General features: G+C 44.7%; 1 protein-coding gene across 1 annotated transcript; it reads left to right on the top strand.

Moving 5' to 3' along the window:
* Positions 1-1249: 1249 nt before the first annotated feature.
* On the top strand, positions 1250-15871 carry LOC123501507 (trithorax group protein osa-like). The gene is made up of 3 exons (XM_045250362.1): positions 1250-1662; positions 2010-3111; positions 14551-15871. Exons 1-3 carry the CDS (start codon positions 1250-1252, stop codon positions 15073-15075), a joined length of 2040 nt encoding a protein of 679 aa, XP_045106297.1. The 3' UTR covers positions 15076-15871.

The raw sequence follows: 15871 nt of genomic DNA, 5'->3' as shown, positions 1-15871 counted from the left end.
AATAATAGCATGCAGAATTGAGGGTTAGAAAGGAAGGAACTTATAGGACTTTGGAAGAACAACCGCTGACAACACCTTCAGGAAAAAATACATCCTACAAAAATTAATAAGAGAGGGATATGAAATAAAATGTGTGCAGGATTGAAAGGAAAAAAGAGAACAATTTGCAGGATTTTTAGGAAGAAGGAAACTAACGCGATCGTCGTCAGGAAAAATGACAAATAAAATGAAGAATACAGGGAAAACTTAATAGCTGGCATGATTTGAGGAAAAGAAGTGAAGAAAGGAGGAAAAAAAGGGAAAACTTGGGAAGAAGGAAACAACAAACTTTACCTCCTAGCCAACTCTCTCTCTCTCTCTCTCTCTCTCTCTCTCTCTCTCTACCCTTGCCTTAAATTGTAATTCCTGCAGTTAATATTTTGATAGAGCGAGAAAATTACGAAGTTTTTGTGATTAAATTATGCTTTGGTGAGAGAGAGAGAGAGAGAGAGAGAGAGAGAGAGAGAGAGAGAGAGAGAGAGAGAGAGAGGGGTGACTGTGTATACCAGCCAGACAAACAGGAAGAGAGACAACTAAGTGATAAAGACAGACAAGAATGAAGGGAAGGAGAGAAAAAGAATTAAACATGTCCAACAAAGAGAGGGAAGAAGAACGTGAAGAAGAGAAGGAAGGAAAGAAGGAGGGAAGGAAGGAAGGAAGAAAGGAAGGAAGGAAGGAATGAAGGAAGGAAGAAGAAAAGGAAGGAGAATGTAGGAAAGAGACGAAGGATGCTGACCAAGGGAAATCAGAGGAAATGGAAGGAAAAAAGAAAATGAAAATGAAGAACGAAGAAGTAAAAGAAGAAGAAGAAGAAGAAGAAGAAGAAGAAGAAGAAGAAGAAAAGAAAAATAAGAAGAAAAAATAATGATTATCCTTTTTTAAAAGCTTCATAACTTGAACAACAATAAAATCCTTCGTAAGACTTTTATTAGGATACTCAGGAAACACACACACACACACACACACACACACACACACTCTCTCTCTCTCTCTCTCTCGCGGAATTACCAATAACTGAGGAAATAAATTGAACGGATAAGAATGGGAAACAATTCAACTTACTCTTCGAAGAAAAGTAGCATGACATGGAAGTAATTACTAGTGACTCACCACTACTAGAGGGAGAAGGTGGGTGGTGGCAACACCCTCAAGTTTTCAACGTCACTCACACAGCAGCATCGCCAAACACACAACAACGTCTGTCTCTTGAATGGAACACTGCCGGCGCGCCCCTGCCTGCGTCACTCACACAGCACCATCGCCAAACACACAACAACGTGTGTCTCTTCAATGGAACACTGCCGGCGCGCCTGCCTGCGTCACTCACACAGCACCATCGCCAAACACACAACAACGTGTGTCTCTTCAATGGAACACTGCCGGCGCGCCCCTGCCTGCGTCACTCACACAGCAGCATCGCCAAACACACAACAACGTGTGTCTCTTCAATGGAACACTGCCGGCGCGCCCCTGCCTGCGTCACTCACACAGCAGCATCGCCAAACACACAACAACGTGTGTCTCTTCAATGGAACACTGCCAGCGCGCCCCTGCCTGCGTCACTCACACAGCAGCATCGCCAAACAAGCTCATTGACCTGTGGCCGCGCCGCCACTGCATCAGGTGAGCCAGGCACTGATGCAAGTAAAACACGTCCCACCGCCTGTCATGCATCCACGCCACTACTGACCTGACCTTACCTGACGTAACATTAGCCTCACCTCATGTACCATACCAAGCATAACTATGTGTGCACCGTCCAACATAAGTGGGTACATTTTTGTGAAGGTATCAGCGAGAGAAGGAAATGAAGCAGTGAGTGCGGGCAGCGTTTCAGCCGCCATCTTGTTTGAACACATTTTGACAAAACAGGAAACATTTTCATTCACATCAAAGTAAGGAAAGAAAAACAGGACAGCCAAACCATGGGTCAGCTGTGCACTTCTCTGAGGGTGTCGGCCCACCTCCAGGTGGTGGGCCGGTGCGGCGGCGTGGACCGCCTCACCTGTGCCTGCCCGTAGCGGCAGAAAGGGACGCCGGCGCCTTGTGGGCGCCTTCACCTTCCCCACCGCGGGGAGCGGGGCAGGCACGCACAGCTCTGCCCGGAGGATCTCAGTGCGTGTCGGCAGGCTGAGTAAGAAGGACGGCGCCACGCCCGTCAGGATGGACCTCCTGGCGGGATCGTGCCTCGTGGCCCGTCTAGAGATCCCGCTGGGGGATCTGCTGGCCGATCTGAAGGCCAACACTGAAGGGCGCCGCTCATCGCTGTTCCTCAGCCTTGAGGGACACCTGGCTGAGGATGGTGGCGGTGCCCCTGGGAGCCGAGGCCCATCACCTGTGGCAGCCTATCACAGCAGGAGGCCCCTGGAGGAGCCAAGGCCATCCCAGCAGGAGCAGAAGGAGGCACAGAAACCAGAGCAAAATGCCAGCCTTCCTCAACAGCCCAGCGGCATAAACTACAGCCTGCCCTCACCACCAGATGAAACAAAGCCCAGCCTGTCACCACAGGCTGGCCAATCAAAGCCCAGCCTGTCACCACAGGCTGGACAATCAAAGCCCAGCCTGTCACCACAGGCCGGTCAATCAAAGCCCAGCCTGTCACCACAGGCTGGCCAATCAAAGCCCAGCCTGTCACCACAGGCTGGCCAGTCAAAGCCCAGCCTGTCACCACAGGCCGGTCAATCAAAGCCCAGCCTGTCACCACAGGCCGGTCAATTAAAGCCCAGCCTGTCACCACAGGCCGGTCAATCAAAGCCTAGCCTGTCCCAACAGGCTGGCCAGTCAAAGTCCAGCCTGCCACCACAGGCTGGCGAGAACGCTTCCCCTCCAGTACAGCAGGTCATACACCGTGACCTCGGGGAGGGAGAAAGATGGAGACCTCCCCAGCCCAACCTGCGGCAGAAAACAGGACAAGCCCATCAGGCTGGCGAGACTGTGCCCAGCCTGAGCCCCGAGGTCATACACCGTGACCTCGGGGAGGGAGAAAGGTGGAGACCTCCCCAGCCCAACCTGCGGCAGAAAACAGGACAAGCCCATCAGGCTGGCGAGACTGTGCCCAGCCTGAGCCCCGAGGTCATACACCGTGACCTCGGGGAGGGAGAAAGGTGGAGACCTCCCCAGGCTCTCCTCCGTCAAAGAAGGGGAGAGCCCAGCGGGAGTTCCTCTGCGGGGGGACGGGATGGCCTTGTCATGCACCCTCCCATTCCGTCCCCCTCTAAGCAGGGGAAGGAGGCCCCGCCGGGAGAGAAGGGCGTGGGCGGGGCCCGCCTGTGTGGCCTCTGCTTTGTTGATCGCCTAGTTCAGTGTGCGCAGGCCGTGAGCTTAGCCTTACTCACCTACAAAGTGTGCATCGAGTGTTTCTGAGCCTGCGCCACTGCGCACCACTACGCAAGCCACATAGGTAGCGTGGGGTGGGATAGGATAGGTTAGGATAGGCTGGTTAGGGTAGGATAGGTTAGGATAGGTTGGTTAGGATAGGATAGGTTAGGGTAGACTGGTTAGGGTAGGATAGGTTAGGGTAGGAAAGGTTAGGTTAGGTCGCCGCCACACGGCCACCACTGATGGGGCCTCGTGGCGGTGGCTGCTGACACTCAGTCTCGTTAGGTTAGGTTAGGTTAGGATAGGATAGGATAGGCTGGGTTATGTTAGGTTAGGTTAGGTTAGCTAGGTCACCGCCACACAGGCCACCACTGATGGGGCCTCGTGGCGGTGGTCACACACTCAGGCTCGTTAGGATAGGTTAGGTTAGCTAGGTCGCCGCCACACGGCCACCACTGATGGGGCCTCGTGGCGGTGGCTGCTGACACACTCAGTCTCGTTAGGTTAGGTTAGGTTAGGGTAGGTTAGTTAGATTAGTTAAGTCGCCACCACAAAGGCCACCACTCATGGGGCTTCGTGGTGGAGGCTTCTCATCACACTAATAGTCTCTAGGGTAGGCTAGGGTAGGGCAGGGTAGGCAAGGGTAGGGTAGGGTAGGGTTAGGTTAGGTTAGGTTAGGTTATATTATATAAAAAATAAATAAATAAATAAAAAATAAACAATTTCTAGCTAACATCTATCTCCTTCAACATTTCACCAAATCATATTCACCAAAATAAACATCCTAATCGCTCTCTCTCTCTCTCTCTCTCTCTCTCTCTCTCTCTCTCTCTGCAATATCCTAACGACCAAAACATTACAAAATTAGAAAAAGCGAAAAAGAAAAAAAGGAAAAAAAGAAAGAAGTACCGCGCTTAATTTTCAAACTTTTCTGAGAGTTGAGAAGGAAAAAAAGAATGAATTTCCCGCAAAGTTGAGATAAAGTGTTTTAGTGAGACTCATTATGAACCTGCGTACGGGAGAGAGAGAGAGAGAGAGAGAGAGAGAGAGAGAGAGAGAGAGAGAGAGAGAGAGAGAGAGAGAGAGAGAGAGAGAGAGAGAGAGAGAGAGAGAGAGAGAGAGAGAGAGAGAGAGAGAGAGAGAGAGAGAGAGAGAGAGAGAGAGAGAGGTGGGAGGGGAGAGAAAGAGTGCATGAAAGAATACAAAGCTAATGAAAAATATATGTTTAAAAAAATGATAAATAAAAATAGAGAAAAATCAAAGAGGAAAAAGGAAAATGGAACAGAGAGAAAAAGCAACACCAAGCAAGAACTCAACAACAATAACAACAATAACAACAACAACAACAACAACAACAACAACAACAACAACAATAACAACATCAACAACAACAACAACAAAATGAAACTTTCTCATATTACTTTTCCTTCTTTTTTTCTTCCTCCCAGCAGGACAAGACTAACCGTTCCCATCTGTTCCCTGCTAATGAGTCACGACACACGATAATTACTCTCATAACTCACTCCACCTGTCTTGCATTCATCAAATCCTCATTATTCACATCCACTTGTTCTATTTTTCTTACTTCTTTCCACCTTCTGTTTACTTTATAGAAAACCTGTCCATCTTTAACCCCTTCAGTACTGGGACACATTTTTGCCTTGAGTTTTGTGTGTGATTAGACCATTTTATTGACATTAGGAAGGGTCTATGGACGTCAGAAGATTAATAGCCACAGTCTTCATATTTTAATTCCACCACATGAGTTTCTGAACTTGTATAAATTCAGCAAATAGTCACCAGAATGAGTATGGAAATGCGTCATGGTACTGAAGGGGTTAAAAGTCTATTCACTTCATTCTTGCTTCCATTTCAGCGAAAGAATTTAGACAAGACTATCTGTAACACGGTAGTCCAACCTCACCTAATGCAAACTAACACAATTTCACATAACTAATGTAACTTAAGACAACATAACCTATCCCAACCTTATCAAACCTAACCTAATTTAATCTTAGTTAAAAATAACCTAAGAATATCAATCAATGTAACTTAATCTAATCTTATCAAACCTCACCTAGCCAAACATAAACCCACCTAAGTGAGTGTACCCTAACCCAATGTTACCAAACCTGACTTGACCTAACCTAAGCTAACCCAACTTAATGTAACCTCACCCTATCTTACCAAACTAAGCCTACACAAACATACCCTAACGTAATCTAAGTGTATTTAACCTAACCCAACCTTACCAAACCTGACATGAGCCAACCCAACCTAACCTAACCTCATCTAACCTCACCTCACCTCACCTTATCTTACCAAACTAACTCTACACAAACATACCCTAACGTAATCTTAGTGAATGTAACCTAACCCAACCTTACCAAACCTGACATGAGCCAACCCAGCCTACCCTAATCTTACCAAACCTAACTTAATCTAATGTGAGCTAAATCATTGTAACTTAATCTAATTTTTACTTAACCTAACCTAACCAAACCTCACCTAACGTAACCTAGACTAATATTACTTCACCTAATCTTGCCAAACCGAAGCTAACCAAACCTAACTTAATCTAATCTAAGGAAAATTATTGTAACTTAATCTAATTTTTACTTATCCTAAACTAACCAAACCTGACCTAACCGAACCTTATATTCTTTGCCCTCTACCTCCATTTTTTCTCCTCTGTCTCTCTGTCACACTTTACTTTGTGCTTAAAAATAATCTTGCCAAACCAAAGCTAATCAAATTTGACTTAACCAATGAATAAAAAGAAAAGCTGAAATAAATCACGATAGAAAGAGATAAGAACAGACCCGTGTTGCTATTTTTTTTTTATATACCATATGGGCTTTTCACGGGAATTTATGGGCTAAAGGGGATACTATTTTGGGCACCTCCTATCTCAAAGCCCACCCGCTAGGAAACCGCTGCCCCGAGTGAGGAAGCCCAACCTACACTCGGACCATGGACAGGATTCGAACCCGTGCGCTTGGGGGTTTGGTACTATTTGGCGCCGCCGTTTTGGCGCCGCCGTTTTGGCTCGGTCGTTTGGCCGCCAGCTGTTTTGACGCCGGCCTATTTGGCGACGGATGTTTTGGCGCCAATATTTATTTTATATTTTTATTTTGTATTTTGTTTTTGTAATTTTATTTTGTATTTTGTTTTAGTAAATTAGTTTTATGTTTTAAATAAATCTCTTAAGATCGTTTAATTCGATAAATAAAGATATAGCATGAAGAATGATAATAGAGTACAATTAGAAACAGGATAACTAGCTCTTGAATCATTTAGTTGTTTCCTTTGACTACCTATAGAGGGCGACTGAGTTAAAGGCCAGTGTGGGACTACCAGTGAGACTGTTACACTTGAATCAGTCGCTCCATAGCTTCCGTTGAGTAAACTCTGTTAACACTGTCACTTATACATTCGTTTTACGTATAAGATGGCAGACAATATTTTAACGAAACGTGGTAAGGAGAAATTTACTCATAACGGATTCCTATACGTCTTTGATAAGGCAAGCAAAGCTGACAGCGAGTTAAAATATTGGCGTTGTGAGCAAAAAAATCGGTGTAAAGCACGGCTCCATACTAAAGCAGGAGAGGTGGTGTTAGAGCTTAACAGTCATTCACATGAAGCCTGTGCTGCTGAAGTAGAGGTTGCACTTGTGAAAACTAAAATAAAGAAAAGAGCTGAAGAAACCCTTGAACCCCCAACTGTTGTGGTTAATGAATGTTTGACAGACATGTCCCAAGCCAGTCTTGCTGCCGTTCCTAACATGTCTGCTTTGAGGAAAATAATTCGCAGGAAGCGTAATTTATTACTAGACGCCCCCACCAATCCAGCTGACTTACAGCAATTGTTTGTGCCAGAATGCTACAGAGTGTACGTGCCTCAGCCGGGAGTGGAAGAAAATTTTTACTATGTGATAGCGGACCAGGTAACGACCGGATATTAATCTTCGGGAGACAAAGTTGGCTTCACCACTTAGTGACATCGGATATGTGGTTTGCCGATGGCACATTCAGTATTGTCCCCAGCCTCTTTAGTCAGATTTATATAATCTTGGTAGCAAAACACGGAGGAGTTCACCCTACAATTTATGCTCTTTTGCCCAACAAGCAACGCGCCACATATGTGAAAATGTTTGAGTTATTGAAGGAAACTGAACCCAACTTGAAACCTAGTTCAATTGTTTGCGATTTTGAGCAAGCTGCACACAGTGCTATGAAGGAAGCATTCCTGATGTTCAAATAAAAGGATGTTTTTTCATTTAGCTCAAAATATGCAAAACATCTAGCTAGACAGGGGTTCATTAGTTTGTATAACACTGATCCAGATTTCGCTTTGAAGGCTAAAATGATTATTGCCACTGCCTTTGTGCCTTTGGACAAGATCGATGAATATTTAGATGCTCTGTCGACCGAACTGCCGCAAGAGCTTCAAGATTTGCTGAATTGGTTTGAGGACACATATGTTGGTCGTCAAAACAGACGAGGAAATGGGAGACGAGCTCCTCTATTTCTCCCTGAAATTTGGAACCTCTATCAGAGAACGCTAAATGGGGAAGACCGCACAAACAATAATGCTGAGGCAGCACACCGTCGTCTTCAATACGAACTAGGCATGCAACATCCAACCATATGGAGACTAATTGATGGCCTACGTAAAGTACAGAAAGGCAGAGATGCTTATTATGAAAAACTACTTGCCGGTCATGAGCCACCACAAAAACTAAAAAAATATAGGGATGCAGACAGGAGAATTCATGAAATTGTTTGTAGATTTGAAAACATGGATGCAGTCGAGTATTTAAGAAGTCTTGCTCATAACTATCAAATGAACTAAATAAAACTATGTATTGTTTAATGGATTTTAATTTTAATGTGTTTTTAGTCTTAAATAAAGTTTTTAGATTTTTTTTATCTCCAAACACCAAATGATCTTAAGAGATTTAAACAAAATATATAGCAAATGTACAAAAACAAAATACAAAATAAAAATACAAAATAAATATTGGCGCCAAAACAGCTGGCGCCCAAACTGTCAGCTGGCGCCCAAAAGGCCGTGCCCAAACGACCGCGCCCAAACGGCGGCGCCCAATAGTCCCATTCCGTGCGCTTGGAGACCCCTCGGACCCCAAAGCACGCATGGTTCCACTGTACCACGGCGGCCCCAGCTGAGTGGAGTGTCCAGAAATTTAAGGTGTAGGTGCATCAGTGGCTCAGTGAAGAGCGCAACAGTGCAGTGACAGTGACAGAGACACGTTACATGTGAACCTTATCATTTCCTCTTTGTCTTTTTTGTCAGTAGTGTGTAAGTGTTCTTATATTTTAGTTTATTTTCAATGTTACAAATAATTCAATAGGGTTAGTAGGTTTTAAGATAAGGAGTCCTCACCATACTCCCTTTAACCTGTACAAATCTCCCTAAACTTGTAACGAACTGTATCAATAAAAATAAAAAAGAGAAAAGGACAAAGAGAAAGCGGAGAAAAATAGTGAGGAAAAAGAAATTGTAACCTCGCTTAGCTCTTTCCTATTTCCAACCAAACGAGGGACTTGCCAAGGCTTGCTATGTGGAGAAAATAACCCGGTAAATACACTGCACCTAATCCTAGTGGCAGCCAAATTTAACTTAACCAATGAATAAGAAAAAGAAATGGAGATAGTGAGAAAGTGAGCAAGGATAGAGCGAGCAGGTTAGCAATGAGAGATAGAACGAGAGTTAGATTATAATGTGAGAGAGTGGCAAAGTTAAAGACAGAGCGAGAAGGGAGATATAGAACGAGAAAGTTGAGCGAGAGAATAAATCAAGGTAGAATGAGACAAGAATAGAGAAAAGGACAAAAAAAAAAACGGAAAAAAATAGTGACGAAGAAGAACTGGCGAAAGGAAACATAGAAAAATAGAAAGAAAAAAGTGAGAAATAAAAAGAAAATAAAAATCTAACTGAACTTAAAAGAGAAACATGACAACACCACCTCTATAATCGTGACTACTGGGATCACTTGTCACGCTCGCTCTCACGTCAACACCCTACACTGCTGAAAAAAATAATAGTAATAAAAAAGATAGAAAAAAAAAACTAAAGGGAAAAGAAAATAGAGAAAGACAAGCCCGCCGACACCTGAGCACGTTAATAAATCAAGCTTCGTTTAATATCCCCTCCCTCGATGTAAACGTTGACTAATGCCCGTAAATAAAAAAAATATAGACAGGGTGAAAAAGAATAGGTAAAATGTTAATGCGCCAGAGAGAGAGAGAGAGAGAGAGAGAGAGAGAGAGAGAGAGAGAGAGACAGTGTATGTGCGTATGTGTGTGTGGAAAACAAAAACCTAAGTTATGATGCCTAGAACTCCTCCCAAACTTTCCATCCCTTTCCTCAAAAAACGCGGGGAAAACAATCAGGAAGACTTTCCCGCCCTCTCCCACGAACCAAGAAAAGAAAAACAAAACTGGAACAGAGAAAAAAAATATTACCCTCGTCTCAGAATCGTGCGGAACAAAGCGAAACCTCCCATACAAACTTCCTTTCCCTTCGCCATAGTAAAAAATAAGGTAAAGGATACATATAAGATGATAGATAAATGTATATATAAATACATTCAAAACTAATAATAATGATAATAATAATAATAATAATAATAATAATAATAATAATAATAATAAAATAGATGTGTTTAATTCCCCTTTTGCTATTATTATTATTATTATTATTATTATTATTATTATTATTATTATTATTATTATTATTATTATTATGGTGATGGTAAATCGTGCAGAAAGAAAATAAATGAGTGGATAGATAATGATAACAAATAAATAGCGAAAAAATGCTTAAAATCTTACAATATCATTACAAAACCACTTTTATTCCTTCATTAGATCCGCAGGAAGGAAAATTAAAAATCATCATTTCTCTCTTAAAAAAAAAAAGTAACAACCGGGAAATAAAAAGAAAACAGGAAAACAAACAACAGAGACAAGCTAAGAAAAATGCAAGGAACAAAAAAAAAATATTACTTTCCTTATAAAAAGAACACACACACACACACACACACACACACAATAATAGACAAATAAATAAATAAATAAATAAATAAACAAATAGAGAAAACCAAAATTCTCTCTAAAAAACCAACCATCCAAACACAAACAAGAAAAAAAAAAATATAGAGAAATAAAAACAAAACATGAAAACAGCCCAGAAAAAAAATAATGTTATACCAAACCAAGTACAGTTTTGCAGGTGAGTCCCAGAGCAGAGAGCAGGTGACACGCGACAGGTGTGAAGGGCGCCCTGACATGTGTCCCGACCTGCATCACCTTGGGGCGCCGCGCGAGGGGAAGGAGGAGCAGGTGAGGCGCAGGGAAGGAAGGATGAAAGGGATTCGTATGCAAAGGGGAAAGAGATGAAGATGAAGGTGGACATGCGAGGGGAAATAAAGAAGTGAGATGGAAGAGGAGGAGGAGGAAAAGGAGGAAAAATAGGAGGTGCTGGTGGTGGAGGAGGAGGAGGAGGAAGATACAAAGGAAAGCCAAATAGCAACAGTAAATAGCTTAGTAAATCTCCTAACTAGCTACAGAGAAGAGAGACAGGAGGAAGGAGGAGGAGGAGGAGGAGGAGGAAGAAGAAGAGAAATAGGAAGAAGATGATGAGGTGGTGATGGAGGAGGATGAATAGGAGAAAGTGGAGGATGTGGAGGAAGAGGAGGAGGTAGAGAAGGAGGAGAACGAGAAACGCAGGTTAAAAAAAAAAATGCCAGAAAGAAGGAAAGGTGAAGAAAATTAAGGAAAATGAAAAGAAAGAAAATATGAAAGTGAAAAAGGAAGAGAAATGAAAAAAATCAATGAAATAGGTCGAGATAAAAGAAAAGGAAACAAAAATGGAGAAAGGAGAAAGGAAAAAGGAGGAAGAAGAAACGAGAGAGGAAGAAGAATTTACGAAAGGAAAGAAAAAGAAAATGGAAAAAGAAAAGTAAGAAAGAGAAAATGGAAAAAGAAAAGGAAGAAATAAAAGTAAGGAAAAAAATAAAACTCCCGCAAATTGACACACAATAAAGAATGAAGGAAGAAGAGAAAAAGATAGAAAAAAATAATAAAAAGAAGAAACAGAGGAAGGAGAGAGAAAGAAGTGGAAACAAGAGAGAATTGAAAGAAGTTAAAAGGAGTAAAAAGAAAAAAAACAGGAAAAGAAAAAAAAGAAAAAATGAAGAAATTATATAAAAAAAGAATTATCAAACAGAAAAGAAGAAAAAAAAGAAAAATTATGAAAAGAAGAAATTATAGAAAAATAACAAAACAAGAATTATGAAACAGAAAAAAGAAAAAAGAAAATAATGAAAAGAAAGAGTGAAACAAAACAGAACAAGATAAAGAAGAAGAGAAAAAGGAGAACAAAAGGAGAAGAAAAAAGAATAAACTTGTAAAAAGAAGAGAAGAAGAAAAACAGAGAAGAAAACAAGAAGAGGGAACAGCTAAAAGAAGGAATAAATCGACAGAGAGAGAGAATGTCATGATAAAGAAAGGAAACAGAGGAAAGGAGAAAGAAAGAAAAGAAAGACGCAACGAAGAAGGAAGAGGCGAAAACAGGAATAAACACTAATGGAAGCGAGGTGGTGAAGAGGAGAAGAGGAAAAGAAGAAGGAAAAATAAAGAAAGGTAAGAAGGGAAGATCAAAAGAGAGGACGGAAGAAAAAAGAGGAAAGGAAGAAAGAAATATGAAAATGGAGGACATAATTAAATGAAGGAGGAGGAAGAGGAAATGGAAGAGGAAGAGAAAAGAGGGAAACAAGAAAACAAAGGAGGTAATTAGGAGGAGGAGGAGGAGGAGGAGGAGGAGGAGGAGGAGGAGGAGGAGGAGGAGGAGGAGGAGGAGGAGGAGGAGGAGGAGGAGGAGGAGGAGGAGGAGGAGGAGGAGGAGGAAGAAAGAAGTTTGAAAATTGAAAATGGATGACAATTATGTGAAGGAAGAAAGGCGGAGGAGGAGGAGGAAGAGAAGAAGGAGAAGGAGGAAGAGGAAGAGGAAGAGAAGAAGGAGGAGGAGGAGGAGGAGGAGGAGGAGGAAGAGGAGGAGGAGGAAAAGGAGGAGGAGGAGGAGGAGGAGGAGCAGAAAGAGAAAAAGAAAGAGAAAGAAGATGAAGAGGAGGAGAAGGAGGAGTAGGAGGAAGAGGAGCAGGAAGGGGAGAAGGAGAAGGAGGAGGAGGAGGAGGAGGAGGGCGCATGGACAATCAGTGAAAGGTATTTGAAGGCGTCTATCTCTCTCTCTCTCTCTCTCTCTCTCTCTCTCTCTCTCTCTCTTTCAGCCTCTCTTTTCAACCCAAATAAGAAAAAGGAAAAGAAAAGGAAAGGAAAAAAACAAAGAAGAAAAAAAATCGGGGAGGAAGTAAAAAATAAACGAGAGAGAGAGAGAGAGAGAGAGAGAGAGAGAGAGAGAGAGAGAGAGAGAGAGAGAGAGAGAGAGAGAGAGAGAGAGAGAGAGGTTAACAGATCACGGTTCCTAAAAACAAAATAATTAAGAGAAAAGAAAAAAAAATTGCCACATCTCCCTTTAATTAGAGAGAGAGAGAGAGAGAGAGAGAGAGAGAGAGAGAGAGAGAGAGAGAGAGAGAGAGAGAGAAGAAAAAAACATAACAAACAAATAGAAAAAAATAAAGGTAGAAAGAGAAGGTGAAAGAGTGAGTCCCTACCTTTCTCTCTCTCTCTCTCTCTCTCTCTCTCTCTCTCTCTCTCTCTCTCAACCAAAACAAAACAATTATAATCGTCTCTTCTTTTTCTTACACAGGTTAAAATCTGATACAATTTAAACATCAAACACTTTCCCTCCCCTCCATTCCCCTCACTCACCCTCCTCCCCTCCCCCCAGTCTCTTCTCCCCTTCTCTCATTCCTCCTTTACACTTCCTCACACTCCCCTCTCTACTATCCCTTCCTCTAATATCCCCTCTCCCATCTCTCCCTCTCCACTACCTCTTCTCTCCACTCCTCCCACCATCCTCTCTCTCTGCTTACTCCTCCCCCAATTTCTTCATTTCCCTTTCCTCCCAGCTTCCCTCTCTTCACTACTTCCTTCCTCTAGTTCATTCATTTCGCAAGGTGGTATTACTAACACTTAAGGAATGAACTGAACGGATAAGAATGGGGAACAATTCAGGTTACCCCTCAAGAAAAGCACCATGACCCGGAGGTATTTACTAGTGAGTCACCACTACGCTTGGAGCCGGCAGGGAGGAAGGTGGCTTAGCCTCACCTCATGTACCATAACAAGCAGAACAATGTGTGCACCATCTAACTAACACCGACCAACATAAGTGAGTACATTTTTGTGAAGGTATCAGCGAGAGAAGGAAATGAAGCAGTGAGTGCGGGCAGCGTTTCAGCCGCCATCTTGTTTGAACACATTTTGACAAAACAGGAAACATTTTCATTTACATCAAAGTAAGGAAAGAAAAACAGGACAACCAAACCATGGGTCAGCTGTGCACTTCTCTGAGGGTGTCGGCCCACCTCCAGGTGGTGGGCCGGTGCGGCGGCGTGGACCGCCTCACCCTGTGCCTGCCCCGTAGCGGCAGAAAGGGACGCCGGCGCCTTGTGGGCGCCTTCACCTTCCCCACCGCGGGGAGCGGGCAGGCACGTACAGCTCTGCCCGGAGGATCTCAGTGCGTGTCGGCAGGCTGAGTAAGAAGGACGGCGCCACGCCCGTCAGGATGGACCTCCTGGCGGGATCGTGCCTCGTGGCCCGTCTAGAGATCCCGCTGGGGGATCTGCTGGCCGATCTGAAGGCCAACACTGAAGGGCGCCGCTCATCGCTGTTCCTCAGCCTTGAGGGACACCTGGCTGAGGATGGTGGCGGTGCCCCTGGGAGCCGAGGCCCATCACCTGTGGCAGCCTATCACAGCAGGAGGCCCTTGGAGCAGCCAAGGCCATCCCAGCATGAGCAGAAGGAGGCACAGAAACCGGAGCAGAATGCCAGCCTTCCTCAACAACCCAGCGGGATTAACTACAGCCTGCCCTCACTACCAGATGAAACAAAGCCCAGCCTGTCACCACAGGCTGGCCAGTCAAAGCCCAGCCTGTCACCACAGGCTGGCCAATCAAAGCCCAGCCTGTCCCAACAGGCTGGCCAATCAAAGTCCAGCCTGCCACCACAGGCTAGCGAGAACACTTCCCCTCCAGTACAGCAGGTCATACACCGTGACCTCGGGGAGGGAGAAAGATGGAGACCTCCCCAGCCCAACCTGCGGCAGAAAACAGGACAAGCCCATCAGGCTGGCGAGACTGTGCCCAGCCTGAGCCCCGAGGTCATACACCGTGACCTCGGGGAGGGAGAAAGATGGAGACCTCCCCAGCCCAACCTGCGGCAGAAAACAGGACAAGCCCATCAGGCTGGCGAGACTGTGCCCAGCCTGAGCCCCGAGGTCATACACCGTGACCTCGGGGAGGGAGAAAGGTGGAGACCTCCCCAGGCTCTCCTCCGTCAAAGAAGGGGAGAGCCCAGCGGGAGTTCCTCTGCGGGGGGACGGGATGGCCTTGTCATGCACCCTCCCATTCCGTCCCCCTCTAAGCAGGGGAAGGAGGCCCCGCCGGGAGAGAAGGGCGTGGGCGGGGCCCGCCTGTGTGGCCTCTGCTTTGTTGATCGCCTAGTTCAGTGTGCGCAGGCCGTGAGCTTAGCCTTACTCACCTACAAAGTGTGCATCGAGTGTTTCTGAGCCTGCGCCACTGCGCACCACTACGCAAGCCACATAGGTAGCGTGGGGTGGGATAGGATAGGTTAGGATAGGCTGGTTAGGGTAGGATAGGTTAGTATAGGTTGGTTAGGGTAGAATAGTTTAGGAAAGGTTAGGTTAGGTCGCCGCCACACAGGCCACCACTGATGGGGCCTCGTGGCGGTGGTGACACACAGTCTCTCGAATAGGTTAGGTTAGGTTAGGTTGGTTAGTTAGACTGATTTAGGTTAGGTCACCGCCACACGGGCCACCACTGATGGGGCCTCGTGGCGGTGGTTGCTGACACTCAGTTTCGTTAGGTTAGGTTAAGATAGGATAGGCTAGGCTAGGCTAGGCAAGGTTAGAATAGGATAAGATAGGATAGGTTAGGCTAGGTTAGGTTAAGTCGCCGCCACACAGGCCACCACTGATGGGGCCTTGTGTTGGTGGTTACTGACACTCAGTCTCGTTAGGTTAGGTTAGGTTAGGATAGGATAGGCTAGGCTAGGTTAGGTTAGGTTAGGTTAGGAGGTTAGGCTGGGTTAGGTTAGATAAGGTTAGGTCGCCGCCACACGGGCCACCACTGATGGGGCCTCGTGGCGGTGCCTGCTGAAACACTCAGTCTCGTTAGGTTAGGTTAGGTTAGCATAGGTTAAGCAGGTTAAGTTAGGTTAGCTAAGTCGCTGCCACACGGGCCACCACTGATGGGGCCTCGTGGCGGTGGCTTGTGATCTCTAGAGTAGGGTTACGTTAGGTTAGGTTAGGTTAGGTTAGGTTATACTCTATAAAAAAAAAAGAA

Source organism: Portunus trituberculatus, chromosome 9, assembly GCF_017591435.1.
Source record: "Portunus trituberculatus isolate SZX2019 chromosome 9, ASM1759143v1, whole genome shotgun sequence".
NCBI classification, from domain to species: domain Eukaryota; kingdom Metazoa; phylum Arthropoda; class Malacostraca; order Decapoda; family Portunidae; genus Portunus; species Portunus trituberculatus.
Note: the sequence above shows the minus strand (reverse complement) of the source record. Positions and strands in the feature narration are given on the sequence as shown.